The 11,873-nt window shown below is 51.8% G+C and overlaps 1 protein-coding gene and 1 long non-coding RNA gene across 2 annotated transcripts; one reads left to right on the plus strand and one right to left on the minus strand.

Annotated features, from left to right (window-relative positions):
• The first annotated feature begins 742 nt into the window (after positions 1 to 742).
• On the plus strand, positions 743 to 9,819 carry RAB29 (RAB29, member RAS oncogene family). The gene is made up of 5 exons (XM_083812783.1): positions 743 to 1,024; positions 2,866 to 2,937; positions 4,188 to 4,369; positions 5,485 to 5,606; positions 6,259 to 9,819. The coding sequence occupies exons 1-5, from the start codon at positions 871 to 873 to the stop codon at positions 6,374 to 6,376; spliced, it is 648 nt and encodes a 215-aa protein (XP_083668909.1). The 5' UTR covers positions 743 to 870; the 3' UTR covers positions 6,377 to 9,819.
• Positions 9,820 to 10,030: 211 nt separating this feature from the next.
• On the minus strand, positions 10,031 to 11,763 carry LOC310887176. The gene is made up of 2 exons (XR_014575680.1): positions 11,558 to 11,763; positions 10,031 to 10,767 (listed from the first exon to the last, which is right to left on the minus strand). It is a non-coding gene; the product is annotated as an uncharacterized lncRNA (long non-coding RNA).
• Between the last annotated feature and the right edge of the window lie 110 nt (positions 11,764 to 11,873).

Consider the following 11,873-nt stretch of genomic DNA (forward strand, 5'->3'; position numbering starts at 1 on the left):
CTGTGGTGGGGTCCAGGCAGCTGCGTGCGAGCTCTTGGCAGGAACGGCGGCTGTTTGCTCTTCGGCCTCTCGCTGTGTACAAAAGCCCTTCCCTGGCTCTGCAGGCTCGGCCTCTGGTCCCTGGGGGCTCCTTGCCTGCATCTTGGCTAAGGCAAGCAGGACACGGGGCTTCTGTGCGATTTGGGGGTGTGTTAAGCAGCCCCCTGGCTCTGGGGGAGCTGGTGGCCCTCAGAGGGCTCCGTGTTCCCCCCAGGTGTGGGATTTGCTCCCTGTTGGCATGGGGTGATTCCCCTGGGGGGCTGTGCCTGGCCAGGGCTGTGCTGGGGTGCTGTGGCCTGGGCTCTGCTGCCCCCCTGCTTCCCCATGCCCCAAATACCAGGGTATTCGGGCACGGGGCGGCCGCCTGGGGCTCCCTGGGGGGGGATGGATTCTTTTCCTGCTTAGCTTGCGGGGAGGAAAGCAGTGGGGGATCTCTGCGGCTTCCTGAGGGGGGGAAGCAGAGGCACGGGGCTCAGCAGTGCGGGGTGTGGGGGAACGGCTCAGAGCTGCGCCAGGGCAGCCTCAGCCTGCGCAGCCGGCAGCATTTCTTCATTGTGAGGGGGGTCGGGTGCTGGTGGCTGCCGTCAGCCCCCCGCCTCATTAACAGATGGAGCCCTCATTAAAATGCTTTAACTGGCTGGCCCCAAAGCGCTCAGGCCCTTGGCTGATCCCTTCGGGGCTGTTCCGCTGCGGAGAGGACCCTTGGGGCGTTCAGTCCCAGAGGGAGAAGCAGCCGCAGGCCTGCGTGGTGGCGAGGCCGGGTGCCACGGACTACACGTCCCGGCAGCCCTGCGGCCGGTGGCGGTTCCGCCGCCGCCACCTGACCCTCACATGATCGCAGCGGGCGGCTGCGGGGCCGGGATGGGGCACCGCGACCGCATGTTCAAGGTGCTGGTGGTGGGGGACGCCACGGTGGGGAAGACGTCGCTGGTGCAGCGCTACGCCAACGACAGCTTCAACCGGCACTACAAGTCCACCGTGGGAGGTGAGCCCCGGGGGCCCGCAGCCAGGAGCCGGCACCCTGGGGTCGGGGGCTGAGGCGGCAGCGGACGGGGAGAGCCCCGCGGCCTCCCTGCGGCCTCCCTGCAGCCTCCTGCCTGGTCCAACACGGAGCTTTGTCCTCTGTAAAGCGCGGTGGGGCCCTCGCCGAAAGCGTCCTGTGTTTGTCTCCGGGCCCCCGGCCGCAGGGAGGATGCTGAGGTGCTGGGACGCGGTCAGAGAGGAGCAGCGAGAGAAGCTGCTGGGAAACGGGGAGCGGGGCTGAGGGGCTGGGGGTGTTTGGTCCGGAGGCTGAGGGCAGAGCACGCCACTCCTACTGCTGCCTGCAGGGAGGCTGCAGCGAGGAGGGGATGGACTCTTTTCTCAGGTGACAGGAAACAGGACACGAGGTAATGTCCTCAGGTTGTGCCAGGGGAGGTTTAGTGTGGATGTCAGAGAATTTCCTTGCAGAAGGGCACCGGGACGGGCTGCCCGGGGTGCTGCTGGCACCCCCATCCCGGAGGGTGTTTCAGGGGTGCGTGGACGTGGCACCAAGGGACGCGGCTTAGTGGTGGACCCGGTACTGTCAGGTGATGGTTGGACTTGAGGATTTTTAAGGCTCTTTTCCAGCCTAAAAGATTCTGCGACTATCACGTTTGTTTCTATTCAGCATCCCTTGCTGGTAGGCTGTAGTGGGAAGCTCGCCCCTCTCCATCCCTGCAGACATGGGAACCCTGCAAGGACGTGTGACACAAAAACTGCCCCTCCGTAGTCACCGTGTTTTGCAGCAGAGGTACAAAACACCGCGTTTTGCAGCAGGGCTCAGCCGCAGCTTCTGCTGTGCTCCCGCTGCCTGCAGCGACCTGTGGCACCCCCGCGGTCCGGCCGTGCAGGCTCGGGGTCCCCGTCCCGCCTGCCCCAGGAGCAGCCGCCCCAAACACCCAGCCTGCGATTGCTGCCTCGGCTCCTCAGCAGCTTGTTTCAGCTTATTGAGCAGCACGAAGTCACTGCTCTGAGGTGGAGCGCCTGGGAAGACGATGGGGGAAACACCAGCTTTGTAACAAGGAGGCTGGGAACAGGATGAAATAGTTCTTTAACATGAACGTAAATGAGTAACCTACAAGGAGCAGGTGCTGGGGCTCTACCCGGTGAACCTCTCTGAGGACCCAGACTAGTGGGGGCTGTTTAAAATTTATTCATTAATCCAGAGGGGATTAATTAGTCAGAAGCTTAAAACACCGGAGAGCCACAGCCCAGTGGGGCAGCAAATTGCAAAGTGCTTGGGGTCGCACCTGCGCTCCCAGCAGTAAGAGCTGCAGGATTTTTTATTTCTGCTTTTTTTTTAATGAGGTCCGAGCTTCAAAAAGTTCCAGGCCTGCTGAGCATGGAAGGCAGCACTGCTGGGCAGTTTCCTCCTGCAGTGAAAACCTGATGCATCATAATCTGAGCAAAATGCAGTGGTTTCCCTTTCTGCCCTCTGTGTTTGTTAAGGATGAGCTGCAGGTCGCGGTGAGCAGCACACGGGAAGGAGACACTGGGCTCCACGTACCTACCAGTGGCTGAATGGTTTAGGCAGTGCAGAAAAAAACACAGACAACTGCCACAAATCCAGCATTTTATTGGCATTTCTCTGGGTTTCCTGTAGTATTAGGAATTTTAAAAGGGAGCACAGTGCATGGTTGCTCTGATCCTTTCACCTCAAACTCCCGCTGGTGCGGGTGCTGGTCCGGTGCGAGCTGCTACAACCGGGACAGCGGCACTGGGAGGTGGTGAGGGGCTGTGCAGGAACGAGCCCCGCGGTGCAGAATGCCCCTAATGAGGTTTCCTTTCTTTTGGGGGGTTCTCCAGTGGATTTTGCTCTGAAGGTGGTCCAGTGGTCAGAGTCGGAGACAGTGCGACTTCAGCTCTGGGACATTGCAGGTACGTCACGCGAACCACGAAGCTGTTCAGGAGTAAATTTAAAGCTCTCGAGTGCTTGGCTTTTTTATTTATTGTTATTAGTATTATTTTCCTCCAGTAGGAGTCTGCTGCAAACATAAATTCTAAAAGCCTGTGGATTCAAGGGACAGGACTGTCCTGGTTTGCAGTGCTGTCTCTAGTTTGCAGCAGTACTTTTAATATTTATTCAAAAACTCATCTGCAAAGAACACAGAAGCACAGACGATAAATTCTATCAAACCTTTCTTTTCGATTGCAAAGGCACAGCAGATGAATGGGGAGCGAAGCTGATCTGTAACTGGGTGTATAACCTCCCAGCTCTGAGCCTGGTGTGCAAATTCTGATTTCTGGCACGGCAGCCAGGCCCGATGCCTGCGTCTCAGCGTGTGTAACCCCACTGAAGTCTCTCCGGTCTGGCTGCCGGGACCAGAGGGGCCCGGGCCGTCGCTCCCTGGCTGCTCAGTGACCTGTGCGAGCAGGGCTGGGGGTTTCCTTGGGAACAGGCGTCCACCCCGGAGCAGAGCGGCAGAGGCCAGCGGGCAGCGGGCATGGAAACAGGACGCCGCGCTGTGCCGAGCCGTGCCGAGCTGGGGTGGCGGGCCTGGGTCAGCAGGGGGGCACCTTTGGGGGGCCTTTGGGGAGAGCCGGCCGTGCAGCCCGCTCAGGCGTCCTCAGCTGCCCTAGTGCCGGAGGGCAAAGGCCAGGTCGGTGCCGTAGCGGCTCTAAAATGGCACCTCTGGATGCAGGGCAGCGAGGAAAACGAGGCTGTGGGTGCCTCCGTTTTCACCGTTCAGGCGTGCGCGCCTGGAATCTCTAAAAAGAAAACAGGAAGGAGAAGTTTGCTGCAAGAGGATTGCAGCAAGAAACTGATTTCGATTTCAGTCCTCAAAAGACGTTTAAGATTTGGAAGGCAGTGCGGCTGCCCTTATCCAGGAGGTGCGCATCCAGGGGACGTGAAATTTAATTTAAGTTGTTACACTGGGAGTCAGGCAAAACATTTCTGGGACACCTGAGTGGCTGGGTCGGGGTTACGAACTCCCAGTTTGTCCCAGTTCCCTGCACTGCTGAGGCTCCGAGGCGGGATGCATCTCAGTGCCCGTTTCCTCGTTACTTAGTGGAGGTTGATGGTGTCAGCTGAGGAAACGAAGTACCCTCATGGGCACGTAATTTCCATGAATAAATCTAAAAAACAGTAACTTCTGGGGGGATTTCTTTTCCTTTTGATCCTGAAGGGCAGGAACGCTTCACGTCAATGACGCGGCTGTACTACAGGGAGGCGTCCGCCTGCATCATCATGTTCGACGTCACCAACGTCAGCACCTTCGGCAACAGCCAGAAGTGGAAGCAGGATCTGGACAGCAAGCTGACGCTGCCAGACGGGAACCCTGTGCCTTGCCTGCTGCTGGCTAACAAAGTGAGCAGCTTGAGACGCGCTCCGTGTGCGCGTACGCGTGTGCCTGGGCTTTCCCAGCTGCGGAACGGAAGGAGACACCTTCTGAGCCTTGCTGAGCCTTGCCCTGAGCTGTACCGCAGCCTGTGGGCTTTTCATCCTTTCCTCATGTCTTTTGAATTTTCTTTCTCTAGCAAGGATTCTCCTCCTTATTTAGGAGACTGGCAGGACCTAACACTGGATGGCACTAAGGAGGTGTTCGCACCCATTTTGTCCTAGGATGTTTCTTCTGCTGCTGGAGCTAGAGATCTGTACCTCCGGCACTGAAAGCTTTTCTTCTTCTTCCTTGGTCTTTAACTTGCCTGGGGAAGTTTGTGCGTGACAAACTTGAGCTGCCAGAGGGGTGGCTACTTTTCGTTTGGGTGCAGTGTCAGGTTTCGCCGTGCAGAATGGGTGCTGTCTTTCAGTGATTTATTTCTCGTTCATTTTAAAAGTACCTTTCTGTTCCTCGCGTGCCAGCGTTGGCTCAGCAGCCATTTCCAGATTCAGTTTGAGACTTGCCTGGTTTGAGAGAGTCTAAAATTGGAGACGAATCAAAAACATGAGAGGTGGGTGGGAGAATGGCTTTTCTTCTCCGCTTCTTCACAAGCAATGAACTGCGATAGCAATTTTACAGTAACATTTGTGCCCGCGTTAAGGAAAGCCGTGTGACTGCCCGGGCTGCACTCCCACCGACACGAGCTCCCCTGGGACGGGTTTTCTCACTCTCTTCGTGCTGCCCACTGACATCCATGGGATTGCCTCAGTGGCACCACGCCGGTAAAATCCCCTTGGTGCTGCTAGGCCTGGCAGATTTTGGACGAGTGACAGTGCTTTCTTGTCCTGCTCTGGAGGAACCTCCATTCCATGCGTGCTTGGCTGAGGTGTGGCAGTATCTGAGATGAGATAAATGTACTGCTGCTTGCAACATCCCATTAAGAACCTTGCCCTAAGAGCGCTCAGATTGTGATCTCGGAGATGCATGGGGCTGAGCCCTCCTGCTGCCTCGACACAGGCACTGCTTGGGTGAGGGGAGAGGTTCCTCTCCCAGCTTAAAAATTAAAAGGCTGAACTTAAAATGACTGACTCTCCTTTTACAGTGTGACCTTTCCCCATGGGCAGTGACGAGAGAAGAAGTGGATCGCTTCAGCAAAGAAAACGGCTTTTCTGGCTGGGTGGAGACGTCTGTCAAGGAAAACAAGAACATTAATGAGTCCATGAGGTAGGCACAATGCCTCGTGATGCATCTCAAGAGTTAATTCCCTCTCTCAGACACCGCCATCTGAGGTGAGGGGAGATGCTGTCAGGGAGTAACAAATAGCAGCAATAACGTGCAAGTAAATCTCCCGGAGGGAAACTGAATTCTAAAAGGTCAGAAGTTCTGTCCCTGGTTAAGCTCCGACATGCTTTTCGAAACAGAAATGCTTTAATCGGTACCGGGGATGGGTTTTTTCCGTATGCTGCCTTCTACCAGGAGGATAGGGCTTCTTGTGCAAATATATTAGAAATTCTTTTGTGATGCACTAATCCTTTAATAGAGAATTTGGCTTGTTCCGAAAGGTGAGAGGCAGCAGCGATGGGCATTCACACCGTACCTGAGGTTGGGCAGTTTGTCCCGAGGAAGCTGGTTGCTGCGTCCCAGTCCTCAGGCATCAGTTATCATCACTGCAGCCTCCTGGTGCTGCTGTCAGTGCGGATCAGGCTCCTTAACCTCACTCTTCGGTCCTTAAAATTCTGGAGTTGTGTGTTCTTCTAAAAGGAGTTATTTCTATTTGTTTTATTTGGTTCTATTTTTTTTTGTATTTCTTCAAAACTGCGTGGCCCAATGCCGCTTGTTTAAAAAGAAAACAAAGTCACGTATGTTTGTCTTCCAGAGTCCTGATTGAAAAGATGATGTCCTCGTCCACCCGTGATGGAAGTTCCTCTGCTCCCGGGAGTGGGGATTACATTAACATAAAAGAGTCATCCCCACCAGGCTGGGCTTGCTGTTAGGTGCACTGACTACACCACCTGCTTGGGTCTAGCAGCAATGTCCTTTTATTCTTTTTTGTATTTTTTATTATTTTTTTCAAAGCAGCTCTCACTTTTTTTTGTTGTTGTTTTTTTACGTAATAGTGAACTGTCTTCTCTTTAGTGCATGTTCATGCTCGGTAAAGCATTGCTGCAATGACTGGGAGTGAGAAGTGGAAGAAGGCTGAGAACAGGATTCCTCTTCTTGTGTAGCAGCAACTGGAAGCTCTGCTGCTAGTCATGTAGCACAGCCTGTGTTCAAGCACATGGCTTGGATTAATATTTTTTAAATTTTAGCACTTATCTTCACCTTCTCACGTGTGACGACCTGTCCCGGGCAGGATGAAGGATGTGGAAAGTCTATTTTTAATATCGCTGCACCTTTTATTCCCCACAACCCGCACCCACTATACGCGGTGGCACCACTCCAAAGCATTACAGTGCCCTTTATTTCATGCACACGATGTTCAAGCGGTCTCTCCGTGCCCGTGGATTCCCAGTGTGGGATTGCAGCAAACTCCTTACTTCGTGCTGTGGAACTACGTACCTGTGCCGGCACGTCGCGGAGAGACCAACGCACCTCAGCCTTGTCACCAACCGTCCTTAAGACGTGAAGCCAGATGTGGGTTATGACGGTGTCCCACTTTACCAGATGTGTAAAAATAACCGGTGTGTGAATTGAGAATTTGTGCAGCACAGCCCTTACTCACGTGTACTCCGACTGGGGGGCTTAAAGCACAGACCTCGACTTTGTGCCAAGAATTGCCCAGTTGCCTTCTGTTCGTTCATTCTCACTCACCCTCTGTCTAGCACAATCCTACGTATTCTGTTCTGCTGCCACTTTATTAGGGCACTGAGAGCTGAATGAGGAATAGGTTGTAAACTCCTTTGTATGACAGAACAACAGTTCTTTTCACTTTTAGAACACCCTGTATCCTACAATCTCAAATAGCTTTGCAATTGCTGATGAATTGCCTTCCCACAATTATTCTGTAGCGATGGGTGAGTTTGGTAGCAGGGATGGTGCTGGAAACGCAGCTCTCTGAAAGCCCACCTGCTGGTTTTAGTGGTCCAAGGGGGAAGCAAAGGAGAAGACTTTGCAGGGCAAAAGGAAATGAAGAGAACCGCTCCCTACTTGCCTTTTGATGCCAGCTTTTCCTAGCACGTCCCCCAGGTATTCACTGTTGTTGAGAACGGTTCTTGCCAACAACAAAAAAAAATGGGTAAAAGCACACTAGATAGTTATCTTAGAGGAGTTATTAGGAACCTCAGTCTGCAAGGCTGTCGTTACGTAGCATTGTATGCACTTTATATAAGCGTGCTATGCCATAGAATTGTCTTGCCTGGGTTTTGGGTTAGGATTTAAACAAGTGCTCTTCAATTATGTTTTCCCTTCCCTAGCAGTTTAAATAAGCAGAGTGCTGAGAGATGAAAATATTGGAAGACTTTCCATGAAAATATTGGAAGACTTTCCCTTCAGAGCATAATTTGAAAACAGGACAATAAATCGGTTTGTCCTGATTCATGCTAATTTGGGACTGATTTTCTTTGGCAAGGTATTCCTGTCTGTCTTTTCTTACCCTATATAATCTATGGAGGCAGAAGGCAGTGAGAACAGGAACTGATTACTGTCAGTGAGCACAAAAGAATGCTGAGTTTTTGTTATCTGGAGTTGAGAAGGACAGGTAAACGGTAAGGGCTATGAAATTTAGGCCTAATGTTGTGTTCCAACTATTTTATTAAAAGCTAAAGTAGCTGGGGTAGGATTCTGTTGTGCAAAAATTGACAAATTCAGCTTTATAAGCACTTAAACATACCTTTTCCTGTGCCCCTGGATTCACTGTAGAAATATATGAAATGTGTAGAACTGGTTAGCAATGAAACTGACCTGTCTCCTTGAATTCTACTGCCTAAACATGGTAGGGAAAAGAAAAAAAAATGATATTTTTTTTAATCATCCTGTCAGTATTTTTAGTCCTCTATGAAATATGGGGAAAAGGGTCTAATTTTTAGAAAGATACGTCATGAAGCTGTTAATATTCGTGTGTTATTTATTGATTTCCGTATGTGCACCTCAAAGCGTTTGGGCAAAGAGGTCAAGTGTTAGAGCTGCCTCAGCAGAGGAAGAAATCGAGGCAGTGGAAGTCTCTGCCCAGGACCAACTAACTACTCAAGTCAGTAAAAGCTGGGAAATGAACAGGAATTTTGTAACATGGGTTAAAATGGCTTATTTATACCTTTTATGTATCGGTTTGTTACATACCAGTGTCTCTTTAGTATCTGGACCTCTTGATTTTTCATAAGTGCCTCTCAGAAACAAGCAAAAAGCCAAAGGAAGAGCTTTTATGATTTTCTTTTATTATGCATAATTTCTGCTGGGCCCAGAGGTTTCCGGTACCAGTGTGTGCCTTGGCGGTTTGTTTGTTTTTTTCCCACACTGCTTGTTAACATCTTAATAGACAGCAGACAAGTAAGTGTAGAAAACCAAGCCTGCACAGAAACAGTCGTTACTTGAGATCGCTACAAAAACCCAACCAGACAGGAAAACGATTTTACTGTGCAGATGTGTGTTTTTTTTTCAGTTTGCTCTGTGGCACATAAGGTACTTAAAAAAAAACTGACAAACCACCCCTCGATTTAGTCCTGTAAAACAAATGGATTCAAAAGCCCCATCTACACATGATTTTTTTGCTGTGCTAATTTGTGAAGAATGGTTACCTGTGAAACTGATTCTGCCCAGCTTGTGCTGCTTGAAATAACACATTTTTAAAACAACCGAAAAGGAAAAGTCAACTTGAGAGAAGCTAATTTTTGGAGAGATATTTTAAACAAAGTTAAGTCTGGTTCATACAGACCGATAAAAACTTGATCTTTCAGTATGATGCAGAAACGCATAGGCTTTATTCTGATGAGCAGTGTGTCACTGGTGTCTCTGTTAGGAACAACCTGTTTTGAAAACGACGCTTGATTTTTCCTTTCCGCAGTGCCTTTTTTGACTTTGTACTCTTTGTGCGACTCTGGACCAACTGTACCTATTTCATTCCCTTCCACGTGTTATTTCTCATTCCTGTAACTCTAATTTGCAGTCATGGGACACAAAAACACAACAAGTTTAGCTTTATATTTAATATGTTGATGAAAGCAATCTATGGGTCCGCAGAGCTAGGAATTTTTACTGTAACAGAATTTGAAATCATGAGGGGAGAATACAGTTCAGAAATAAGTCAGCAATATCGGAATGGAGCTTTTTTTAAAAACAGTTTGCAGTTATGCACAAATATTTTTGAGACAGGGTTCTGATTACTGTAAAGTTGCAGTATTATCATGTTTATATAGAGAGAAGAAACTGCTGGGAGGTTTTCTCCATATCAATCAGTAACTAATGCACTGCTGCAGAAGTTTGAAATAAAAGAAGTTTGACATTGCTCGTGTAGTAGTTGTTGTTTTCCTGTCTCAACAGTCCTAAGAAATGGGTTCAGGAGTCCAACACAAAAACAGTATTGCTGTCAATAATAGGAGATGTATAAAGCATACAATGCGAACTGCTCTGTGCTGCCAGCAAAACAAATTAGATCCTTTTCACTGAAACATCTTTCTGTCCTGATTATTGTAGTCTTATTGACCTACAAGTGGGACATAAGTATGCAAAACTTTTGCATCTGCGAGTCAATCATAGTGGCTTTTAATCCAATATATCCAGCTAAGAGGAGAAAGAAAAGAATTCCTTGATGTGGCTGTCTGTTAATATGCCGTCCTCCTTATGGCTCATTAATTCACACAGTGCATTTTGAGGCTGGCTATGCAGGCAGGCAGTTGCTCTGAATGCCTCTCTTTCTTTCCTGATCAGCTTGATTTTCATGAGTATTGACTTGCACGAAGGACAGGCCACATCTGAATTGATCAGAAAAATGGCAGTAATTCCAAAGGGGGCAAATTAAGCTCGGCAAAGGCATTAAATGAACTCAAATTACTCCTATGATTAGGTAAAAGCTGACCATATTTCTAGTGTCAAACCAGTCTTCTCAGATAACCCCAGATCTAATAAAATGCTTTTAAGTACTGTTTGTAGTGAAATTGAGCAATAAGTCTCTGTAAACATTGAAGTGTAAAGCAAAAGCAACTTGCTGTTCCCGAAGCTGCCATTTTCGCGGGCAATGGAGTATGTTTTATTTTGCCATGGCAAAAAGCAGCTCTTTCTGATCATAATGAATAATTGTGGGTTTCTAGGGGATTAAAAGCGTAATGAACCCCAAACCTTCCACGGACTTTCTTGTATTTTACGTAAGTCGTGTGTGTTTTTTGGATCTGCTGACTGGTGCGGGCAAACGTGGCGGTGCTAATGCGATCAACACCGATAACGAAATCCATAGTTGCTGAAAACAAGAAAAATAAGAACTTCACACTTCGGTACTGTCCCAAAGAGGCAGGGCGATGTCGGAGCAAAGGCCCGCAGCCTCCCCGCATCCCCTGCTGCACACACGGCCTGGGACCTGCCTCAGGCCCCGAGGGGAGGCAGCGAGGGTTTGGTTCCCGGTGCCCTGGGGCAGCCTGGCGGAGCTTTCCCCGGTGAGCATCCCTCCCTCCTGGCCGCGGGCAGGCTGCCATGACAAAGGGGCCGCCGCCTTGCTCTAACCTCGCTGCCTAAGCTGCGCCCAGCCCCGCATCGCCTCAGGGCGGGGGCCCCGCAGCCCCCTAAGGCACGGCGTGAGGCGAGGGGGGCCTCGGGGCCGGACCCTGAGGTGACGGGGGGCTGCGGGGCCGGGTCCTGAGGTGATGGGGGCTCCGTGAGCCCGGCCCTGAGGCGATGGGGGCTCCGTGGGCCCGATCCTGCGGTGATGAGGGGCTGCGGGGCCCGGTCCTGAGGTGATGTGGGGCTGCGGGGCCGGGTCCTGAGGTGAGGGGGCTCCGTGGGCCCGGCCCTGAGGTGACGGGGGGGCCTCGGGGCCGGTCCCTGATGCGAGGGGCTCCGCGGGCCCGGCCCCGAGGCGCTGAGGGGCGGCGGGGCGGCGCGGCGCTTCCCCGCGTTTTCCCTCCAAAACCACGCCACCCCCCCCTCCCCTCCCCGCGCGGCGAATCTGCCGATCCCACCCCGCCGCGCCTCGCAGCCGCCCGCGCCCCGAGGAAAAAAAAAAATAAAATAAAAATAAAAATCGGGACGGGCACCTGCGGCGGAGGAGCGGCGGGGCGGCGGGGAGGAGGAGCGGGGGAAACGCGGGGAGGCGGAGCCGGTGTCGAATCTGCCGGCGGCTCCGCGGCCCCGCCGCGCGGCTCACAGCAGCTTGAGCGTGCGGGGCGTCCTCGCCCCCCTCCCCGCGGCGACGAGAGGGGCGGGGCGTGCTGGCCGTGATGGTTCGAACTGACCAATGGCGCGCGGCGGGGCCGCGCGGGCGGCCAATGAGCGGCGGAGGAGGCGGTGCCAGCGGGGTAGGCTGCACCGCCCCCCCGCTCGCATCCTCTCGGCGGTGCGAACGCGACCATT

The sequence above is a fragment of the Anser anser genome, assembly GCF_964211835.1.
Source record: "Anser anser genome assembly, chromosome: 27".
Taxonomy (NCBI): Eukaryota; Metazoa; Chordata; class Aves; order Anseriformes; family Anatidae; genus Anser; species Anser anser.